At 45.8% G+C, this 24,293-nt stretch overlaps 1 protein-coding gene across 2 annotated transcripts; it reads left to right on the forward strand.

Moving 5' to 3' along the window:
* Positions 1-2,510: 2,510 nt before the first annotated feature.
* Positions 2,511-20,797, forward strand: LOC149356370 (uncharacterized). 2 transcript variants are annotated; one of them, XM_089584173.1, is made up of 5 exons: positions 2,511-2,771; positions 4,317-4,392; positions 8,643-8,773; positions 16,741-16,849; positions 20,725-20,797. In XM_089584173.1, exons 1-5 carry the CDS (start codon positions 2,756-2,758, stop codon positions 20,732-20,734), a joined length of 342 nt encoding a protein of 113 aa, XP_089440299.1. In that variant the 5' UTR covers positions 2,511-2,755; the 3' UTR covers positions 20,735-20,797. The 2 variants fall into 2 exon arrangements, with proteins under 2 accessions (XP_089440299.1, XP_089440298.1); XM_089584172.1 differs by having other exon boundaries at positions 20,730-20,797.
* Positions 20,798-24,293: the final 3,496 nt, after the last annotated feature.

The raw sequence follows: 24,293 nt of genomic DNA on the forward strand, positions 1-24,293 counted from the left end.
GCCACTTTGGGCGGCCGAAACACTTATATAATGAAATTCAAAAGTACAAATAAAAATGCTATAAAACAACAAAAAGAAACAAATATTTTAATCCCACGTTTTATAAGTTAGGTGAACTATTTCAGCTAATCATTACGCCGAATTTTGTGATTTTTTTCAACGCTCTTGTTGCGCCCTCTGTTGATGAGTGTGCGGTGCATTTGCAGCGCGACTTTGCAGGCCTTCTTTCGGTACCCGGCCACCATGCCGGCCACTGTGGCTGCGGGAGCTTACGAAGCGATTTTTTATCTCCAGCTGCCTGCTAAGGCGCGCCTTGGAAAACGTGCAAATTAAGCTCGCCGGTCTCGAAATGGCACTTTAAAAACTTTTTGTCGTCCTTGCACGTCGCCTCTCTGTCACCGTTTGCCAAGACCTGCACCCCGCTGCACCGCTGCAGCGTTTCCTTCGGTGTACGGCCAGTGCGAAACCTTTTCCCGAGGATTCGCGCTCATCGCTTCAAGCGCTTAGCTCTGCATTTCAAGATGAACTTGCGGCATGTGAAGAAACCTTGCTCCGTGGCACATTGTGACAGCGTGGGTTGTACCGTGGGTGTCTTACCAAGACTACACCGCTTCCCTCTGGACTTTCGCAGGTGAGCTCTGGCCGTTGTCGTCTGCTCTAGATATGTTTTTGTCGGGCTTTCCGCGCATATCGTAGCTGTAACCGTTTCATACGCACTTGGCTGCATGTTATCGGGATATTTTAGTAAATTGCAGGGCACGCACTTGCAGTTTTAAGATGTGCAAAAGACACAAATAATTTGTCTTATTTGTAGCTAGTTTCGTGCAGCCGACTGTCACCAGCGTGAAATTGATACCGGGCTCTCATGAGCAACCACGTGCCCTCTACTTGCCGCATGGTCAATTTAAAACCAACTGCGCTGCCTAACAGTCTGAGCATGACATTAATGGGTTTTGCAGCACCGTGAAGCCAATTTGAGGATCCCCTCGCAACTGACAGCATCGAAACTTAACCATATGTGTATGTGCGCCGCATTGAATTTGCCTTAACTGAATTCGGCCAGTAGTAGTTATTGCCGTTCTACGTGACCGTCAATGTAGTTTTAAACTCATTTTGCCTCATCACTCTCGTCACTCTTTGAGCATAGAAAAGCAGCTAGCCGCGTGGTATCAGGCGAGCGTAACCGCACTCTGAGGCTTGGCGCGAGCATTTTCTACCATAGTTATAACGTACTGCATTTAGGTGAAAGGAGTCTTGGCGTATTGACGTTTGGAGTATATGGTATTCATTTGGGTGCCGGTGTATAACGTTGATGCTGCATCATGTACAGGTGCAAAACGTGGGTGCAGTTCTACCGCAACATCAGCCTGGAGAAGACGCCGTGCCAGCTGCGAGACCTGAGGGCTTCTTCCAAGCACTTCGAACTATTTGTGTATCTGCGGCCAGGATGGCTGCGTCTCGATGCTGTGCCTACTCGAGGAAGGAGTGGCTGTATTGAATGTCCTTGCACTTCAAACTGCACTTCATGTATATTTTAGTTTGAATAGAATTGCTTCAAATTACTTTGGTTAGCGACAAGAATGAGGTCTCGAGGTTGTGCGCAGGCCCTCTGTATGGTGTAATCCTCTAGCGATGAGCAGATTTGTTGATGCTAAAACTTGTTTTTAATATTCTCATGCTGGTGTAAACATAGCTGCTATATTCTTTCAGTTGAAGAAACGAAATGTGAAGAGTAATCCCTGTGTGCTGCATGGTCTATGTGTTGATGCGCCTACTTATGTCTGTCATGTTTGCCTCAATGGAAGCTGTCGTAGCATTGTTTTCTATACTTTTCAATTTCCTACTTGGCAACGTTCGTGGAACTTCAGGGCTTTTTCCTATCCGCACTGTGACCATTGAGATGAATAGCCTGCTTAAAAAAACTACTGCTTGAGCTGCCTGTGACGCGCATTTTTTGTTGGCGTGCTTTATCACTGTATTTGTTTGGTTGCTGTAATAAACCATAAATATGAAAACCATACTTGCCGTACACTGTATTGCAAACTGTGCACTTGAGCCTGTGCTTTGTGCATCATACCTTGATGTACTGAATAGTACTGGCACCAGTGTTTACATCAAGGTTTCCACTACGAATAAATGCATCCTTAGCCAGCGTCTGAAAGAGTTGCTGCCTTTCTATGCTGCCTTCTTTGCCAGTCACTTTCTTTGGGTTCCCAATTGCACATTAACAAGGCCATAACTAGCAGGAACGCGAGCACATTTGACTGGCAAAGGTTGGTGCGCGCTGAAAGGCAACCTTCTAGAGATACCGGTTCGAAAATGCGGGTTCTATAAAAAGACAACTTTATAATTCGCGCCAAAAGCATACGTATGCGTGACGTCATTCAACGTCACTCATACGTAGGTTGCCCCCCGAAATGAGGGCGCTGGGGTGCCCCATCAGCCGCCATTCTTTGGACCAATGGGCGTCTATGGAGCCTTCGCTACCATGGTATATCTACCTTGGCGCCGGCGCCATGTCAGTGCGTGCGTTGCCTCACGTTTTGTGTTATTTGGATTTTCATGGCATTGTTTGAGTGCTTGTGCGGCGGACATGTGTGAAGAACAGAAGTGTGTTTTAGAAGCCAACGACGAGTATTACGCCCAGTCAACATCGGTGAGTTTGGACGGGCAAAGCCGTGAAGAAAGGCAGCGCTACGACGTCTTGTCATCTGGAAAGGCAATGAAGACGACGGCGCGGTTTTACTAAGCCTAGATGAGCTGCATGATTGGTGAGTACCGTCACCGCTTCTCTATTACTGATCTGTATTCACACGCGTTATTAGTGTGCGGCTATATAGGGATGGCAGTGGAGGCAGTCTGCGTGCGGTTGCCTCAGCTATAATGCGTTGCCTGAAAAGAACGGACGTATAGCCTGCGTGACAAGTCTTGCTTCATAGTCTGCGTTTAGTACTCAGGTGCCGTGGTAAATAAAAATGCCACCAGAGATCACAGCAGAGTTATGCGGTCGCTTGCTAGCGCTGCGAAAAACTACAATGTTTACTACATTCAACTGGCATGGATTTGTACTGCGTAGAAGACGACGATCAGTGCCGCGGGTGAGAGCGCTTTTGCGTGGACAGCTGAGAACAGGCGAGGGAACTGACAACGGGTGATTTTGCTCGCGGCTGGTACCCATCGGATGGATTTGTGCTATTTAGAAGATTATTATGAGCGGCAGTGCTGCGCGATGAAGCACTCGCGCTAGGCGAACTGCGAACAGACGACGGATGGTTTTGCTCGGTGTTGGTGCTCATCGGATCAGTGCTTACTTCTTAATATTCGTCATGCAAATTATTTTGAAGACAGTGATCGCATGTGGAAGGCTGGCGCATATGTACTAGTCATTTGTAAACTTTTTATCTGTGCTTCCCCATTGGAACAGAATTTGGCAATATTATGTCAGTTAGGTCGTTCTTGTGTCTTCCCTGAACTGTAGGCGTCCATGCTTCCTCTCCTTCAGGGCACTGAACTGTTGCGGATGCAACTGCACACTTATTTGGGATTTCAAGCTTTTTGCTGTATGCCTCGCTTATGCGGCCCGCTTTCAGGTCGTTCGCAATTGGTGACGGTTTGTTATTCATTTTCACTTTCTCTTATTTATTCTTGGTTGACTGCCGGCAGCAGTGCTCCGCGCTCGGAACTGTTCCCAGGCACGGAACCCTACCCACAGACCTCCCTGCACCTCATTTACCAGTGTTCTTCGGTATTTTTTTTTTGCTCTTGCCCCTACTTGCATTACCACTCGACAAATGTTTTGCTGTTTTTATTTGTGTGGAATTTGTTAAATGCACTACTAATTTTCGTATCATGCTCAGTTGTGACGTGAGATATCGGGCTCCTTGGTATTGAATGCATGTCTTTTGCATTTTCTCTTCTCATTTATGCAAGGTAAACTGGTCGACTGGGTGCTATGTTCAATTTAAGAATACATTAGACGCTGGTGCAAGGCACCCTAATAGTAATTAACTAAAGCCTGCGCATGCTATATTCGAATAGTTGGGCTCTTTTCATCATGCATAAGAATAAAGCGGTATTCCAGCCAGCTCATCTTTCAATGTGGTTATGACAGTCATGTAAATGTACTCAAAGAATGTGTATGGGTGTTTCACATACAATCTCCTTATTTATTTTGTCATGGGCCACCTCATTGCTTTTTGTGTTCCTATATTAATACCTCATTTTAGTTTCTGAAGCAGTCGACAGTTTGTTTTGTCGTCATTCATGACATTGTCACTGGCACTGACAGCTGTTGGTTGGGACGTATTTATCTGCAGTTTGCCAGCTGCCAGCATCTGCTGGGCCATGCGTGCTTCCTGCCTTCAGCTGTGCCATCCCTCCAAGCCATTCATGGTAATTATCTTTTTCAGTTACGCATACCTTACCTGCCTGTTTTGAAAAATATTTTCAACATAGGCTCACTGCTGTGTTTAAAAATGCATGCAGAACTCTACATGCACTTTACAGCAGTACCTCAGCTTATTACATGAACTGCAAATTTGTACGAAATATAGCCGCACATGTAGCTCTTGACACTGCGCTGTTATTATAAAGTTGAGCCTGCTTCAGGTGCAGTGACTATTCCACACCTGTTGCCTTTTATGCATGTGTGTCCTCTAAAAGGGCCAAAATGTTCGTTTATCTTTTAAAAACGTTGTGCTGTACAATAATACTTTAATGGTATTTAGTGCTTGTACATTGAAATGTCAGTCAGTAAAGTAACATTGTATGATGACACCAAATCTTGCGTGGCATAGCATCCTTGCAGCGTACTTGGCAAGCTCCTGTCAGCGCAGATGTATTGCTGGTTTATTGCTGTGGCATGTGGTTATACTGTACAGTTTGTACCTCTACGTTCTTGACAGTATCCTTGAAAAATTTTAAATTGGTTTTTGAGCCAAGGAAGTGACAGAGTAACTGTCTCACATCTTGATAGGCACCTGAACAATGATGCAAGGGAAGGGATAAAGGAGGGAGTTAAAGAAGAAAAGAGGTGCCGTAGCAGAGGGCTGCAGAATAATTTTGGCCACCTGGGGATCTTTATCCTGCACTGACATCAAACAGCATGCAGTTTAGCCTGTGTTCACTTGGGCCTGCATAAAAAAAAAACGAGCAGACCTTCTTAGAACTAACATTTCATTGCACCAGCTACTTTGTAGCTTTGACTGCAGGGACCTGAAATCAACTGTTGTTTACTTTGCACAACCCACATACCCTGAACAAGATGTGATGATGCTAGACGAGGTGACCCTCTCTGCATAGCAGCAGGTTGGTTCAGGAAATGCGAAGACTCATGGAGAACCGCTCAGTTATATTTGATTTCATGTTATTGTAGTATTAATGGTGAGTTGTAGTATAAGTGATGAATTCTTGCAAATGATTGAGGACATCAATACTCAGTGTGAAAATGAGAGCTAAATGAATACTTAATAATCAGGAAAGAGGCCTTTTTATGAAATGCAGTAAGGTACTGGAAGTCGAAACAGAATACACCTCGGCCAGGTCATGCACAGATATAGAGCATTTGAAAGAAATGGTTGGGAGAATAAGAAAGGGGTTTATTGCCTTAGGCATGCACTCAGAAGTTACGAGCAGCACCTTGCAGTATGCTCAAAAAGAAATTTTAAACTGCTTTGCCTTTGCTAAGCTGTCGGGAAAAGTGGGGTACTTTACAAAGGGCTTAAAATTGAGAACAGTGCGGTGAACCACTCAGGAAAATCATGGGGTTAATGATAAGAGATTGGGAGAGAACTGAGTTGGTTGGAAATAAATGCGAATTAAAATCTGAGCGGGAATCATAAATGGACATAGGCAGGACATACATTTTTTAAAGAAGCTGGCTATCCTTTTGGATAGTGGAGCGGTTACTCACAGCAGGAAATTGTGCTGTTCTTGCTTTCATTTTATGGACATATGCTTTGTGTCTTACATCTCTTGGCCTGCCATAGGCAGCATATGCTCATAATAAATTTTTACCTGTCTAATTATGTGGCACAGGGAGAATTGAACTATATAACCTCATCAATGCACACCCTCTCTGAAGTGAACTTTGTCAGCCCCGCCAGTCACCACATTGATGCATGTCACCCCAAATGGGAGCCGTCATGGTGGCTGAGTGGTTATTGTGCTTGGCTGCTGACCCAGAAGAGGCAGGTTCTATTCCAGCCAGTTTTGATTCCAGCTGTACTAGTCTCATTTCAATGGAGACGAAATGCTAGAGGCCCAGGTACCGTGTGATGTCAGCACACCTAAAGAATTTTCCAGTCCTCTACAATAGCGCCCTGTATAGCCTGCGCCGCTTTGTGGCATTAAACCCTTTAAAACCAAGTAAAGTAATGAATACATCATTTCCAAAAATTGTTTAAATTTATTATTTTCTAAACGTTAACAATTTTCTGCACCTGTTTTCCTTCGTCTTTCCCTCTTATTTCCTCCCTCATGCTGAGTAACAGGTCAGTGATTTTAAGTAAATATTTTGTTCATTTCATTAGCAAAGTTTCTCTGTCTCTCTCTATTGCTTTGCTTTTTGTATCTGCAGTATAGTATTATGCAGAAATATGTCAAGATTAGATCCAAGAGATATGGCCTAGATTTTAAGTTCTATAGTCAACCACACATTACTTATTACGCTATCAAGGCTTTTTTTTGGCATGTGCTACCTGGTACAGAACTGATGTGGCCTACAGCGGTAAATATTGTTTCAATGTGCATAAATTGAATAGGAAGGCAAATTTCCCATTTGACTATGTAAATAGATTGGGCAATCATGTGCTCACAAAGCTCATAAACTTTTCTGTTTCCAAAACTTTCTGTAAAAGGCACTGACTCACTGAAATACACTACAGTTACTTTTGCCTAATCCTGATATTATTTACTGAAGATTGGTTTGAGGGAAAGTCCACTGAGCTCGAATGAGTGCACGGCAGCTTGTCTTTGTCCAAAGTATTTGGAGAATAATGAATTTTGTTACCTGGCAGAGATAAAGCAAGGATGGCAGTGTTTTGTAATGTCCACAGGGCATTCTTCCAAAGCCCAGTATGCATGTAATTCCTTCATTTTGTGCAACATAAAATGTCTTCCCTTTACACTCATGGTTGAAACAAAATGCTATTTGAATACTTCACCACTCAAAAAATGAAGGCCATTGTGCTGCTCTACAAAATATCAGGCTGCAGCGGTTGTTGCGAGGCAAATTCACCAGGTTGTCATCATCATCAGTCTAACACCCAATGCAGGGCAGAGGCCTCTCCCATGTCTCTCCAATTAACCCTGTCCTTCGCCAGTTGTGGCCACCGTATCCCCACAAACTTCTTAATCTCATCCGCCCGCCTAACTTTCTGCTGCCCCCTGCTACGTTTGCCTTCTCTTGGAATCCACTCTATCACTCTTAAGGACCACTGGTTATCTTGCCTTTGCATTACATCTCCTGCCCAAGCCCATTTCTTCCAAATAACCCACGTTTTTTTCACACCTATTTGTCAGGCTCCGCGTTTTTTTCTCACCTATTCGTCAAGCTGCAAGCCACTTGCACGCTCTACAAACCTATTTAAAGTACATTATCCAGCATTGTTGGCATGGAGTGTGTAGTGCTAAAACAAAAAATAATACAATAGCTGATGATCTGCTAGAGCAACAGAATTCCAAGAGTTTGAGAAGGGCAGTGGGAGAACTAGCAAGGCGGGATAGCGAAATTCGACAAGCAGTGGACAAGGATCCTGCAACTTGTAGAGGACAGGCAAATTGGAGACTTGTGGAAGGGGCTGTAGTCTTGAGTGCGCCTAGCCGGCCTTGTGATGCATTGTATAGGGCCCTTTGTTTTTGAGTAAAACTGGTTTCTCCTGATTGTTGCATTCCAGAAAGATTCATCAAGATTGGGTTAAACCCAAGTTTCACGTGCAAATGTGCCTGTAAGAAAGTGTAGATTGATAATGCATGAAGCTAAAGAACCACTGGAGAGTAGTGGATACGTCTCGTATTTCTTCGTAGCTATATTGTTTAAACAGTGCTGGCTATTTTAATTCCTTTTTAATGCTTATTGCTTGTCGAGTTGCATAAAATTTTAGGATAAATTGAAAACTGCAGGTAGGTTTAATTACAATAATTATACCCGTATTTCTGAAGCTCTGTTCGAAGAGAGGTCCACATTTTGTGTGCATGCTTTGAATTTGATTATTTCCACACTGCAAAATGGAGGACAGGTCTGCTGTGAGAGTTTTTTTGCAATGAAGCGAGAGCAAGTGGTGCGGAATGCTTGTTACTGTGTCGCCCTGCCAATATTTCTAGAACCCCTGGGACCACTGAGCTTGTGAGTATCTATGACTCAAAAGGTCGGAGCTGATTGCCCATTCCGTGGTTGTCTGTATTAACCGGTGCAAGGCCAAGGGCTCATAGCTAACAAGCATATGACACCATAGAACTAGATGCAGTCAGGCTGGGACTGTGCAGTATGTCAGTGTTAACGAGGTCGTGATAAACGAGGTTTACTCTGCGAAGCTAGTGTGAAATAATAATTGTTCTTATGGAAAATATCGTTTTTTCTTAGTCATTGCAGCAATACAAGCATATCAAATCTGATATCTCTCACTCATCCCTCTATGTTTCAGTTTCAAGGGACCAAGAGTTGCGTGGAAGTCGTGCAAGCCACAAAGTTGCGTGCGGCTTGAGCCAGCAATCAGGAGCAGGCTGGGAATTTGCGAATTGCCAGTGGTATTCGCTCAGTCAAGCAGGCTTTACTGTAAGTACAGTGTTTTCGCCATAGCATTTCTTTGAAAAGTACGCATTGAGCTTGAATAGGACAAGCTGTCGGTCTAGTTGGTCTGATCCTTTGTGGTTGACAGAGCTTAGAAACACAGACTGGGGTCAGAAAGAAAAAATATGAGGGCACAGGTGCTGACTACAGATTTATTCCAGAATCACCGAAACACTGCATATATAACCAAAACACAGGCGCCAACAGGTGGCAATTTTATGCACTCGTGGCAACAATAAGTGATATGGCCAATAGTGGGAAAACAACACAAACTAGAAACAGAAACCAAGACTATAGAGCAGGGAAGGATGAAACCATAACAAGGTTAAAGGAATAGTTTTAAGCAAGTCATTTTTAAGACCACCAGCACGTGAAACAGTGGAACGGTTTGACCAAAATTTTCAAGTACTGGTCTGATAACACGGAACTAAAACACTACACGCAAACACAGATCAAGGGTAGTGAAATAAAAGTAAAATGGCAAGAAAAAACATGCCGTGAAAAGAAAATGGTGATTGGGCAAGCAAACAAGAATTGGTCTACAAAGGTGAAGTGAGCTAAAAAACTGAAAGAATAAAAGGGGAATACATGCACATGAGCAACAAAGGTGAAGCCAAGAATTAACATGGCTACAGGAGGAAGATGAGCTACTGTAAAAACGAGAGAGATAAAATATCAATAAATGAAATGAAATTTAAGCGCACACGAAAAACGCACACAAGAGGAGATACACACAGGACAGGCGCTAACTTCATCTGATTTATTCGCAGGTAAGAGAGCGAAAATATATACATAAAACGAGGCATGCGCAGTAAAGAAACAGATCGTCATATCACAATGCGTGCTCAAGGTATCTGTATTCTGCCTGCAAAAGATTAACTGATGTATCACTCACACAGTCATGCCCCCTCTTCCTGATGTGAAATGCTTCTAATAATTCACGTGCCGTCTTATCACAGCTCCTGCCAAGAATCTTTATCTCCTTCAGCCGCGGCTCGCACGCTCTGCAGTTCGCACAATGGTCAGCCAAATGTGTCCCTCCACCCCTTAATGCCCGCAAATGTTCCCCCGCCCGGTCATTGACACACCGCCCAGTCTGGCCTATGTAAGCCCTACCGCAGGTCAAAGGTATCTCGTAAACGACACCGGAACAGCAGTCGACATACTTCTTTGAGTGCTTCTTCCTGCAGCCACTCTTCTTTTCCGTGCATGAAATGCGTGAGCAAAGGTGGGCAAGTTTCTTCGGTGCGGAGAACACCACAGGAACGCCGTGTCGGTTTGCCACCTTCTTCACATGATGGGCAACCTTGTGGATATACGGAACCACTACTGGTTTAAACGAGTTCCTTTCTAGTACGTTCGCTTTGGCGAACATGACCTGCTTGGTTTTTCGAAGAAGGGCCTCGGCCACAGAAACAATGACCGCGCAGGGGAACCCAGCCATAAGTAGCCGGCGTACTTGCTTATTAAAGCTACACTGCATAGCATGCGGGCACGACTTCGAGAGAGCAGACCCCAGGCATAGGCCGGCAATAGACCTCTTAACTGTTTTGGAATGAGCGGAATCAAAAGGTAAAAGCTCTTTCTGTGCCCTCGGAGCGTACTCCCAACAAACATGATCAACTCCTATAGTAAAATTGACATCTAAAAACTGCAACGAACCTTGTAAAGGGAGTTCGTGCGTAAATCTCAATCCCCTCCCGTTCTGCTGAAAGCTCTCCAGGATGCTGCCAACTGCTTCGGTGTAAGAAATGTTGTTTAGTTTTTTCAAAACAATAAGAAAATCGTCTACGTACCTAAAAACTTTCAGCACTCCCTTCCCATTAAAGCTTTGCTCAAGGGCGCGGTCAATAAAAGCTAAAAACAGGTTACAAAGCACAGGGGCTACGCAGGACCCAATGCAGATCCCTTGTCTCTGACGATAAAATTTATTCTCAAAAGAGATAAAAGTGACACCTAAATAAAACTCAAGAACGCGCATAAAATTGTCCACTGTAAGACCGCATGAGTTCTGGAACTCCACCTCTCCGCTTTCTTCTATCGCGCTCCTAACATCACCGAACAAAACATCGTGGGGCACAGAATAAAACAGATCTTCCACATCTACCGAGAACATATACCCAACTGCAGAATTACCCTCGAGAAACTGTACAACCTGCAGCGAGTTTTTTACAGTAAAGGGGTCATGGACCTGTAGAGAGCCTAGGTGTTTCTGCAGGTACCTACTGAGGACGTGCCTATGTACCTATGTCGGCGCGGTCATTGTTTCTGTGGCCGAGGCCCTTCTTCGAAAAACCAAGCAGGTCATGTTCGCCAAAGCGAACGTACTAGAAAGGAACTCGTTTAAACCAGTAGTGGTTCCGTATATCCACAAGGTTGCCCATCATGTGAAGAAGGTGGCAAGCCGACACGGCGTTCCTGTGGTGTTCTCCGCACCGAAGAAACTTGCCCACCTTTGCTCACGCATTTCGTGCACGGAAAAGAAGAGTGGCTGCAGGAAGAAGCACTCAAAGAAGTATGTCGACTGCTGTTCCGGTGTCGTTTACGAGATACCTTTGACCTGCGGTAGGGCTTACATAGGCCAGACTGTGCGGTGTGTCAATGACCGGGCGGGGGAACATTTGCGGGCATTAAGGGGTGGAGGGACACATTTGGCTGACCATTGTGCGAACTGCAGAGCGTGCGAGCCGCGGCTGAAGGAGATAAAGATTCTTGGCAGGAGCGGTGATAAGACGGCACGTGAATTATTAGAAGCATTTCACATCAGGAAGAGGGGGCATGACTGTGTGAGTGATACATCAGTTAATCTTTTGCAGGCAGAATACAGATACCTTGAGCACGCATTGTGATATGACGATCTGTTTCTTTACTGCGCATGCCTCGTTTTATGTATATATTTTCGCTCTCTTACCTGCGAATAAATCAGATGAAGTTAGCGCCTGTCCTGTGTGTATCTCCTCTTGTGTGCGTTTTTCGTGTGCGCTTAAATTTCATTTCATTTATAGCTATGCACCATCTAGCCCAAACAGAAGCTTTGTTAAATTATAAAATATCAAAATGTGAAATTCAATTAGTATTAAAGATAAAAGCAAACAAAAACGCGAAAATAGAGGAGTTGGCAGAAAAGTCAAGGCATGCAAGATGTTTTTAAAACCAGGGCTAGGTCAAACATCCTGAAGAAAGGCAATCTTTTTTTCTGAGGGCGTTCTTGCCCATTAATCCTCGAGCCTCAAAATCCCGGCGGCTCCCACCAGTTCATGTCGGCTTATTCTGGTGCTTTTTTAACACAATGGCACTTTTTCGAACATGGGTGGCATGGCTTTTTTCGGTCACAGTTTTGGCAATGGACTTGCAGATTTAGGACGTGCTTGTAGGCCAGTTGGTTGGAAATCGTTAGAAAAACCGCAAAACAGAATGGGACAAAGGCAGGCAAAACACAAGGCGGTACGACAACTGAACATTTATTGAAGAAATGAGTGCTCATATGGATCAGTTGCGCATGTAATCTGCAAACAATCATTGCAAAAACAACCTAGGGAGGGAAACAAATTCCAATTCTTTCTGAAAAATGGACACAGAAGGCGTGCTATCCCACCTATCTGGCTTCGACCTCAGGATGGCAACAGCCTTGAGAATTTCTTTCCAACTGGCCCTTTATTCATCCAATAATAGTGTGCAGTTCAGTTTAGGTTAAGTCTTTACAACTGGGACAGTGGACAGGCAGGCAAGGTCGTCCGGGCCTACCCAAGGAATGCTAATACTCTTGCAAGGGAGTGTTTCACCATCTACCAATTTGGCCGGTATAAAATCGACCACAGCTGAGAGGAATCGTGTACACCACCCCCGTTGCACATGGCATGAGGCATTCAAAAAGTACCGCCAACGGGCATGTTGTACGAGATTCCCCTCAGCTGTGGCCAGTTTTATATCGTCCAAAGTGGTAGATGTTTACACATTTGTTTGCAAGAGTATGCGTGTTCCTTGAGTAGACCCGGAGGCATTTGCCGTCCCACTCACTGTCTCATTGTAGACTGCTATCCCAAACTGAACTGCACACAGATTATTGGATGAAGAAAGAAGCAGTTGGAAAGAGAAATTGTCGAGGCTGTTGCCATCTTGAGGTCAGAGCCAGATAAGTGTGTCAGCACGCCTACTGTGTTCATTTTTCAGGAAAATTAGCGTTTCTGTCTGTGTTTCCCCCGGTTGTTTTTGTTTCGTTTTTGAGCAGGTGATTGTCATATTTGCTCAGCTCTATGGTTGCCATTGAATTTTTTTGCCTCTTTACGATTTTTTGCAGATTACACACGTGACTTGTCTATATAAGCACTGCTGTTCAATAAATTTTCAGTTGTCAGTACGGCCTTGTGTTGTCACCTGCCTCTGTGTGATAGTTTTGTGGTTTTGCTCTTTCCGACTGGCAGATTCCCGAGAAATGTACCCGATAAATCAATCTTATGCTCCCTTATCCTTTCATTGATGCCAATGTATACCTTGCCGCAAGACAAAAGGATTGATTAAATGCCCTCCGCGCATGGCGCTAAGGGTTTTCTGTGCTGCGTGGTGCAGCGTCTTTTTTTTCATTTAGGATTCCGCAACTGCAATAGGTGCTAGGGGGTCAGAAAAGGCAATGTCTACTCCTGCTTTCTCTCCGATTTTCTTAAGGTTCTGTGAAATTTACCTTTAGAAAATTCGAGAGATAGAGTAGATGCTTTTTTTGCTGCCGCCCGCCCCCCCCCATCACCTATCACACCTCTCTAGGATCGTCAATGAAAAAGAAAAAAGAAACAGGCTGCACTGCATTGCACAGAAACCCTTAGTGGCATGCACAAGAAGTGCTTTCTCAATCCCTTTTTCTTGCTGCAAGGTATACATTGGCATCAATGGAAGGCTAAGAGAGCATTACACTGATTTATCGGGTACATCTCTTAGGTACCTGCAAGTCCACTGCTGATAATGGGACGCAAAAAAGCCATGCTGCCCAAAGTTCGAGAAAGCCACTGTGTTAATAGAGCCCCGTAATAAGCTGACGCAATGCAATGGTGGAAGCCACAGAGATTTTCAGGCTCCGGGGTGAATGTAAAGAACACGCTTGGTTTCACTCGGAGGATTGCCTTTCTTTGTGGACGTACTTGATCTAGCCCTGGTTCTACATGTGTGTTACATGCCTTGCCTCCTGCCAACTTCCCTCTTTTGGTGTTTTTCCTTGATTTTTGCCTTCATACTGGTTATTGAATTTCACTTTTTTATATTTTATCTCTCGGCTTCACTGTACGTCATCTTCCACTTTTAACCATCTTAATTGTTGGCTTCACCTTTGTGGCTCATGCGCGTTTTTATTCCCCTTTTATCCTTTTAATTTTTAGCACACTTCACCTTCGCTTGTTGCTTAATTCTCGTTTGCTTACCCAATCGCCATTTTGCTTCTATTGCGTGTTTTTTCTTGCCATTTCTCCTTCATTTTTTTTTTCACTGGGCTTGGTCTGTGTTTGTGTATAAGGTTTTTTAGTTCCATTTTATCAGACCAGTTCTTAAATATTCTTTCGGTCAAACCTATCCACTGTTGGCAGTCTTTTAAAAATGACTTGCTTATAAATTTTTCTCTCACCTTGTTCTGGTTTTATCCTGTGCTGTGTCCTCTGGTTTTTGCTTCTAGCTTTTGTTGTTTTTCCACTACTTCTCATACCACTTCTTGTTACCACGAGTGCATAAATCGCTGCGTGTTGGTGCCTGTGGTGTGGGTATTTATGCAGTATGTCGGCAGTTCTGGGAAAAGTTTTAAGTTCAGTGCCTGTGCCATCATCTTTTTTGTTTCTGTCCCTTGTCTGTATGTCTGAGTGCTGTCAACCACAATCGGTGCATTGAGCTGACTGCTCTGTAGCTACCCATGTGTATGCAATGAAGTGGCTTCAAGAATAATGTACACAAAAAAATTGATTCCTTAAAATTTCTGGCATGTTTTTTAGGAAAACATTTGGCATTTAAAGGGCTAAGAGTGCTCTGAAAATCTAAAAATTATGTGCTTCTTGGGGCCTTTCCTCAAATTTCACATCACCTTGTAGCGTGATGCAAGACGTTCAAGTTGTTACCCACAGTTTACTTTTTTGTTGCCCACTTATTGGCTGCCACCTTCTTTGGGAGGCAGTGTCATGGGGTTTGGGAGACAATCTGATTCCTGTGTGTTGGCTGAAGCTGTCTAAGCTTTTGGATGTGGGGAGCAGGTTCACGGTGCCAACTTTTGGCTGTAACTACAGTTTGGCCATGACTGTTAGTCCTTTTCTGTGATGCAGTGTCATTTATGTAATGCATAATTTGATGATGAAGCAGTCTCAGGGGTTGCGGTGCTCAGCTGTTGACTTCAAAGACACAGGATCGATCCTGGCCGCGGCAGTCGCATTCTGATGGAGACAAAATGCTGGAAGCTTGTGTACTGTGCGATGTCAGTGCACGTGAAAGAACCCCATGTGGATGAAATTATCAGAGCCCTTCACTATGGCATCCCTCATAGCCTGAGTCACTTGGGACATTAAACCCCATAAATCCAAACCCATTTTGGTACTTCTCAGCTTCGCCGCTGGCCTCTGCAGGCCAGCGAAACCTCCCACAAGTTGACGAACGGCAGTTTTTACACCATTCGTAAATGCCTACATAGACGCTACATCATTGGTGGCAAAGGTTGCCAGATGTGCAAGCGTTTCCGGTAGTTTTTCTCTGTTGCTTTCGTCAGGCAGCTTGCAAAAGATGTTTTACTAGGCTAATAAACGGTGAGGTTCTTTGTGTTCTTAAGGTGGTGCAGCGTGATAAAAGAGACACATAATAGCCATGCCATGCTTTTTTGTAGCCAAAGGCAATTTTTCGCCTTATTCTCATCATCATTTGCCTTTCATGCTTCCTCGAGGGACGGCAGTTGGAAGAAGGTCTCTAGAGCAGCTCCTTGTCTGAAGAAATGCCGAGTGGCATTCTTCAATCCTAACTGCCCATCAAATGGAAGAGCAGTTGTTTTCTCCACTCCACAGAGTGGAGACGGAGTATCGAGTTGAGGCGCACTTCTGAATTCGGCGGTTAGCCTTTCATAGGCAGCAGATATGCGCAATAAACTTTATTTGCTGTTAATTTTCCAGTTAAACACCAAATCCTCCTCATTCCTCATCAGTGCACACACTGTGTAAGGAACTTTGTCACTCCATTTGTCACCACTTTGATGTATGCCATCCCTAATTCAGGGGCTGTATAATTTTTGAAATTTTGTTGAAATTGCTTGAAAACCTTTGCAATTTCCTGCACCTCTCTTTTTCCCCCAAGTCCCAAACCTACGCAGAGTGCAAGTGGGTTTTTAAACTCCAGCTAAATTTTGTTATTCATCAAAGGGCTTTTCTCTCTACTGCTTTGCTGGGTGTATCTGAAGTATAATATTATGCACCAGTGTGTGAAGCTTTGCTCCCAGAGCTATTAGCCCGAGGTAGTAATTTTAGAGCATTGCGTTACGTTCTCAGCCTGGTTGCGTTTTGAGCCTGAGTTGTGCTGATTCCACGGATAGAACCCAAGTTGGCAGCCTCCAATGCAGCAGTGTATCCCAGTAGTTGCCATGGGAGCCGAGGTGGTTAGATAATGGAATAAAATAATAGCAGGTGGCAGTGTGATGCTCGAGCACCACAGCTCGAAACTAAACTATATCGATCAGTATATGTATATCTGTCTGGCAGGCATTAAAGTCTGGCTGCTTAGTCACGACATTCCTGTAAAATTAGTGGGTGAACCGTTTGGCATGAATGTACCACATGGTGTCATACGATTCAGCCTGTCGTGCAGCATAAACTTACTAGTTAAGTTAGAGCCTTTCTTGCAGCACGGATTCGAACTGACAACCTATGTTAGGTGTATTAATGCTCATTATTCGATCTGCTCATTTTTTATATTCAACCACACTAACATTACTTATTACCCCATCTGTGCAGATTCCTTCTGGCACTATTTGAAGCTGAAGGGTTGCTCGGCTGAGGATCTCCAAAAGTACCACAAGAAGGTGACGCGCTACCTGGCACAGAAGTGCTGTGGCCTGCGGCGGTAAATATCTGTTCAAGCCAATAGTCTCTTGTTATATGCATGAATAGATTGGGTAAGCTCATGTGCTTACAAAACTCGTAACTTGACTGTATTTCCTAACTGTCTGTATGGTACACTTAGGCACTGGAATAACCTGCAAATCGCACTGGAATTTGCCTACTATAGTGAGATACTGCTTTACCCAAGTTCTGCTTAAGGATAGTCTGCTACTGAGATGACGCACAGAAGATTATATTTATGAACCAGACTGTTAACAGCACTTATGGACCACATTAGCAGACTGTTCTGAGACCGCACACAGCCAGGCTTTTCAGCGTGGAAGAGGCGGCTTTAGACAAGGCAGGCGAGCGCTCTGTTCCTGCACATTAAGTAGCTGTCGGATGAATCTCGAAAAAATATGAACGACGCGCCAGGAATATGACTACTACAACCCTTCGGAGATGTGCACTGCACAGTATACGGCCATGCCAGCGACATGTCTTTCTGTTCAAACTTTCTGTAAAACCGCTGTCACTACGCAGAAGCAGGTTGCAGTATCTGTATTAAGAATCTCTTAGTGAAGCAGCGCAACGGCACAAGGCCAAGGGAAGAAGGGGACAAAAACAGCGCTGAACTGACAACAAATGTTTATTCCGGATGCTAACAGCATATATGTACTCTTTTGCACCTTAGGAAAAACAAAGAAACAGAGAGCAGCAGAAAGTATCAATCCCAGTCATTATGCGCATGCAGCTGTATCGCGTGTACATCGATCATTTGAAATCGGGAAGTTGTGCTCTTTCACCGAGATGGCAACGGAAGGAGTGCTGATACAATTCGCACCCAGCTTCATGATCTCAGATGCCTCAATAATCTCTCGTGTAAGCTTATCCTTGTGTTTGGTAACAACTTGGCTGTTTTTGAATTCTGGGTAACATGAACAGTCACGACAGTGAGTACCTATGTGGCGGGCCGTGTTCTTGACATTGTTTGCGTGCTCTTTAAGTCTTTCATTAAGACACCGGCCAGTTTGGCCGATGCATGACCCACCACACTTCAACGGGACTGAGTACACCACGTTGTCTTGGCATGGCACATACTTCATCCTGTGGTTTTTCTTGCAATTATGACCAGATTCCGATCTTTTATCCGGGCGATTAACTCTCGCACACAAGCCACTCAGTCTGACAGGAGCCGAAAAAACAACATCTACTCCTGCCTTTTTGCCTATTCTCTTCAAATTGTGGGACACAACATGAACATAAGGTATTACTGCCAGATTTTTTTGCTTGGAATGGGGGACAGCTTTGCCCTCCTTCAGCTTTTTCAATATCCCTTCTGCTACTGATGCCAGAATATGAAGGGGGTATTTTGCGTCTGTTAGCCTATCAACCTGATTGGAGAAACTAAATTCAAACTTGTGTGGGCAGGATTTTTGCATGGCATTTTGAAAGCATGACGCCACAATGCCTCTTTTAACAAGCTTCGAATGGGCTGAGCTGTATGGAAGTAAGGGCTTTTTACCCCTAGGATCAAATGCCCAGCATACATGGAAATCAGTAAAATATAAGGTCAGATCAAGGAACTTAATGCGATCATTCACAGCCACTTCATGCGTAATTTCCAGCGGCGAAAGCACTTCACAGAATATCGCGCACAGGTCATTCACTTCCGCAGCGAAGCTAGCCGGGTCACAATCTAGTAAAATTAGGTAATCATCTACATATCGGAACACTCTTGCAACTGTTGAGCTCATGAGTGATTGTTCGAGTGCCCTGTCAAGCTTAGCAAGGAACATGTCACTTAGCAATGGAGCGATGCAAGATCCTATGCAGATCCCATTCTTTTGAACTGTTTTTATTCAAAAGAATGGGATCTGCATAGGATCTTGCATCGCTCCATTGCTAAGTGACATGTTCCTTGCTAAGCTTGACAGGGCACTCGAACAATCACTCATGAGCTCAACAGTTGCAAGAGTGTTCCGATATGTAGATGATTACCTAATTTTACTAGATTGTGACCCGGCTAGCTTCGCTGGGGAAGTGAATGACCTGTGCGCGATATTCTGTGAAGTGCTTTCGCCGCTGGAAATTATGCATGAAGTGGCTGTGAATGATCGCTTTAAGTTCCTTGATCTGACCTTATATTTTACTGATTTCCATGTATGCTGGGCATTTGATCCTAGGGGTAAAAAGCCCTTACTTCCATACAGCTCAGCCCATTCGAAGCTTGTTAAAAGAGGCATTGTGGCGTCATGCTTTCAAAATGCCATGCAAAAATCCTGCCCACACAAGTTTGAATTTAGTTTCTCCAATCAGGTTGATAGGCTAATAGACGCAAAATACCCCCTTCATATTCTGGCATCAGTAGCAGAAGGGATATTGAAAAAGCTGAAGGAGGGCAAAGCTGTCCCCCATTCCAAGCAAAAAAATCGGGCAGTAATACCTTATGTTCATGTTGTGTCCCACAATTTGAAGAGAATAGGCAAAAAGGCAGGAGTAGATGTTTTTTCGGCTCCTGTCAGACTGAGTGGCTTGTGTGCGAGAGTTAATCGCCCGGATAAAAGATCGGAATCTGGTCATAATTGCAAGAAAAACCACAGGATGAAGTATGTGCCATGCCAAGACAACGTGGTGTACTCAGTCCCGTTGAAGTGTGGTGGGTCATACATCGGCCAAACTGGCCGGTGTCTTAATGAAAGACTTGAAGAGCACGCAAACAATGTCAAGAACGCGGCCCGCCACATAGGTACTCACTGTCGTGACTGTTCATGTTACCCAGAATTCAAAAACAGCCAAGTTGTTACCAAACAAAAGGATAAGCTTACACGAGAGATTATTGAGGCATCTGAGATCATGAAGCTGGGTGTGAATTGTATCAGCACTCTTTCCGTTGCCATCTCGGTGAAAGAGCACAACTTCCTCATTTCAAATGATCGATGTACACGCGATACAGCTGCATGCGCACAATGACTGGGATTGATACTTTCTGCTGCTCTCTGTTTCTTTGTTTTTTCTAAGGTGCAAAAGAGTATATATATGCTGTTAGCATCCGGAATAAACATTTGTTGTCAGTTCAGCGCTGTTTGTCCCCTTCTTCCCTTGGCCTTGTGCCGTTGCGCTGCTTCACTAAGATATGTCAGACCAACTCGCCCACCAGTTCATGTTGTACTAAGAATTCGTATCTTAAAGGAAAAAAGAAAGCGCAATGTCCACCTTTGGCACGATTTCTGCAGTGATGTGCGTTCTGCCGGCTGACAGTACACCGCTTGCTTGGTGTTGTAGGCCTAACATGTGCTTTACTCAAGGTGTAGCGAGAAGCGCTTTTGAACTAGCCACCAGCGATCACAGAAATGTCTACTCTTTTTACCGCCTCTACAATAACTTTATGGTGGTATGAACGTGCAGTTTTTATTCCCGCAACGTCTTCGTAAGTGAAGCGCGCGGAAAAACGGGCCAGGCGGACCGCCTCGCACTGATGCGGGTTGCATGCACGGACTCATTCTGAGCCGTTGGCAGAACAGTCATTACAGGCCATGATGCACTTGGTCACACGTTGCATGCACGTCTGCATCTTGATTTCTATCTGGAAACAGCTTGGTTGACGTCACTTCTGTCAGTAAAGTGCTCTGCATGCCAATGTCTCTCCCATTCCGGAAGGTTCCCGCCAGCCATCGTATGAAGCGGCGTGTGCATATTCTTCAGTTGTATAATTGAGGCTTTAATGCATTATTGCTATGGGTTTACGTCGGGCCCGTGCCAATTTGATGTTAAATGTGGATCGTTGCATGAAAGGGGAATGCATAATCAAGATTCCACTGTATGACTTTTGTAACATTTGCATGCATTTGTTGTGTATGCATACTATATATATCACTGTTCTTTTTCTTCACCTAGGACAGTCTGAACAAGAGAGACCTGCTGAAGAAAAATTCTGTATATATGTAAATAAATAGTCGATTTGCTCCAAGTGAGGCGTTTTTATACCTGGCTGTACTGCAGGAATGCATCGAATGTTCAGAGTCAGACTGCTGCTCTGTAGCTGCATATTAATTGACAAATAAAGCGTACTTGGTAATGACTACAGGAATACAACACACTACACAAATGCACTACAGAAGGCAGACTACAGAGATACGACACTACAGAATTACGTCACTACAGAAGACAGACTACAGAAATACTACACTACAGAAAGACTACAGAAATACTACACTACAGAAGACAGACTACAGAAATACTACACTACAGAAGACAGACTACAGAAGTACGACACTACAGACTACAGAGGACAGACTACAGAAATACTACATGCCCAAAATACGACAGACTACAGAAGTTTTCTGTCGTAAATTCCTGTAGTGCGTTTTGACTGGGCAGCGCGTAACGTGTTTTTTTCACAACACGTGGTTGGCCCTACAGCCGAGCAGCCGCCGGCATTTTTCGTTAATGTGCGTCGCACACTGACGTCGTTGACTGCCAGCGTGCCCGATCTGGATGTTGATGAAACCCCACCCTCCAGAATGTGTGAAGCACTAACGGTCGCTGCGCTGACCCGCGAACAACTCCAGAAAACGAGACGGGCACGCTGGCGCCAACTGACCTCAGCTACGCTTCCTGCAGATGTCAGGGACTTCGGCTGGCTGCGAGGCTGGCGGGTCCTGCCCACAAGAGACCGCCTTGCGGCGTGGGGCGTGGCGCCCTCCGCCCGATGCCCGCAGTGCGGTCTGCTTGAAACTTTGCAGCACGCAATGTTTGAGTGTGTAGTTGCGCGCACCTTTTGGACATTAGTGTCACGCATGTTTTTAACCCGCCTGGAAGCGCGCACTAGTTCTCCCGAAGTGTTTCAAAATATGCTCTTGTGTGTCGGCATGTTCGTTTTGTGGCGGCAGCGTGGAGTGGCATCCTTAAATGGGCGTCCGCAAAGAACAATGTTCCCAATGTTGCAGCGCCTGCGCACGCGCCTCTTTGAACAAGCATGCATGGACGCTCTGTCAATGAGCGAGGCTGAGTTCTTGCGCAAATGGTCGACATACTTTATCGTCCTGCGCGGCGGTCGAGTATCGGCATTTTTACTGCATTACTGACGTGCTCAGTGCTGCGTCACTGCGCATGTGCTTGACTGATCAGAGAATTAAGTTCATCTGTTTTGTTGTATTTTCTATGTTAAAACAGAAAAAAATAAACTTCTCTTTCTACGCCGCCACCGAGTGAGTCAGTTCTTTTGCGGGCGCAAGTCAGCCGAAATAAAGAGCTTCGTTTGCAAGTATTTCTGGTGTCTTCCTGACCGCTGGACTGCCGTCACTACAACGTGACATCTGGTGGAGGTGCTGGGTAGCCTTTCATGTTCCGGACACCCCCAGCAAGTCGTGACGCCAGCCCTCTGAGTCATCTACCGCAGGACCTGAGTCCAGTCCACCGCGCAAGCCGACACCTGCAAGGGGACGCACCTGAGTTCGGGACCCTGCCGGACCCTACCCGGAAGCGAAAGCAAGTACCAACGTCCATCATGACCTTGCCCCAGAAGACCACTCCAATCATTCTGCAGCAGCCCCGGGTGCCACCAACCTTCGACGCTTCGCCTGGCGCCGACCCCGAAGAATGGCTGGAGCAGTTCGACCGTGTGGCTGTCTTCAACAACTGGGACGATGCCATGAAATTTAGGTACGTCTTCTTCGCCCTGGAGGGACCAGCAAGAGTCTGGTTCGCGAATGAGGAAGCCAGTCTTGCCAACTGGGAAACCTTCAAGGAACAGCTTCTGAAGACCTTCACAAACGTCGTGCGAAAGGAGAGAGCCCAGCAGCTGCTACGGTCTCGCATACAACACCCAAACGAGACCGTTGCAGTGTATACTGAGGAGATGAAGCGTCTCTTCCGGCGTGCCGACATGAACATGAAGGAAGAAGAGAAGGTGAAGTTGCTTATGCGAGGAGTTAAAGAGCAACTCTTTGCCGGCCTCGTCCGCAACCCACCGAAAACCGTCGCGGAATTCGTAGAAGAGGAAAAAACCCTCGACGCCCGAGCCCGCCAATATGACCGCCAGCAGCGCTTCTTCTCAGCAAACTGCCTGGACACCGTTAACAACGATAACCTGCGGGAGGTTATCCGTCAGGTTGTGCGAGAAGAGCTCCAACGATTGCTGCCAACGGGAACGCAGCCGCAACTTTCATCGCTCACTGACGTCGTCCGGTACGAGGTTCAACAGGCCTTGGGTGTGGTGCCGACACCCACGCAGCCTCTGCAGCCCCCAGCCATGACTTACGCCGCAGCTGTGCGCTGTCCTGCCCCTCGACGACGGGACCCAAGCCCCTATCGCTCTCAGCCAGCTGCGCTGGACCGCCGCCCTCTTGCCCCAACCCGCCCGACCTACGAGCGTCCCACTCAGCCGAGGAAATGCGACGAGTGGAGAACTCCCGACCAGCGGCGCCCACTATGCTTTCAGTGTGGCGAAGCCGGTCACGTCCTCCGCCACTGCCCATACAGAAGACTGGGCATCCGAGGGTTCTCTTACGACGCTCCACGACCCCGACCCGGCCAGCGGCCAGCCGAAATCGAGGAGTTTTTGCGTCGGGAAGGATGCTCAGCGCCGAGCCGCCTGTCACGTTGTCCGTCGCCATCGTCACCACGCTTTGTATCTCCTAACCGAGGTTACGCCGTGCGTGGACGCTCCCCCAGCCCCCGAAGGTTAAACTGAATAAAGCAGCCTCTGAAGGTGAGGTTGCTTCTAAGCGCAATGACAAAGATCCTCCATCGACGATTACTCAAGACCATACCTCGACTACGACGACAACACCGACGACGACAACACCGACGACGACGACGCGGCCAGACTTGAAGCTTTTACCGCTGCCCAGTGAAGTAACGTCGGAGTACGCCCACCGCAGCCCCACTACTCGACGAAGCCGAGATCGGACACCGAAGACGACGTACAATACGAGAACGCGAACAAGTGATCTTGAAGTTACGGTCGACGGTCACGCGGTTACTGCCTTGGTCGACACGGGAGCTGACTACTCAGTCATGAGCGGGCCACTCGCTGTCCGACTCAGGAAAGTGACAACAACTTGGGATGGCCCGCTGATCCGCACCGCAGGTGGTAACCTTATTACGCCATCCGGACGCTGCACCGCGAGAGTTACAGTAAATGGGCGAACCTATGCTACAACCTTCCTGGTCCTACAGAAATGTTCGCCAGACGTGATTTTAGGAATGGACTTCCTGAATGAACATCGGGCGATCATCGACCTTCGATCCAAGTCGATCAAGCTTTCTACGGACACAGCCATATCTGCAGCGACGACAGCGACTCATCGCGTTGCCTTAAACGTCCTTGACGACGTACTGAGCGTGCCGCCCCGATCAAGTGTCTTCGCCTGCATAGGAACTGGAGACGTCGAAACTGCCGAAGGCGTCGTCGAGGGGAACACCCAGTTACTCCTTGATCGAGGACTGGGCGTCGCAAGGGG

Source organism: Amblyomma mixtum, chromosome 3 (genome assembly GCF_055824585.1).
Source record: "Amblyomma mixtum isolate Tamu chromosome 3, ASM5582458v1, whole genome shotgun sequence".
Lineage (NCBI taxonomy): Eukaryota > Metazoa > Arthropoda > Arachnida > Ixodida > Ixodidae > Amblyomma > Amblyomma mixtum.

Bases quoted from the DNA above. Each gene is read 5' to 3' on its own strand.
- LOC149356370 (XM_089584172.1), top strand. The intron at 4,393-8,642 runs GTAATTATCTTT...TCTATGTTTCAG, and splicing joins ATCCCTCCAAGCCATTCATG to TTTCAAGGGACCAAGAGTTG. The intron at 8,774-16,740 runs GTAAGTACAGTG...CCATCTGTGCAG, and splicing joins TCAGTCAAGCAGGCTTTACT to ATTCCTTCTGGCACTATTTG.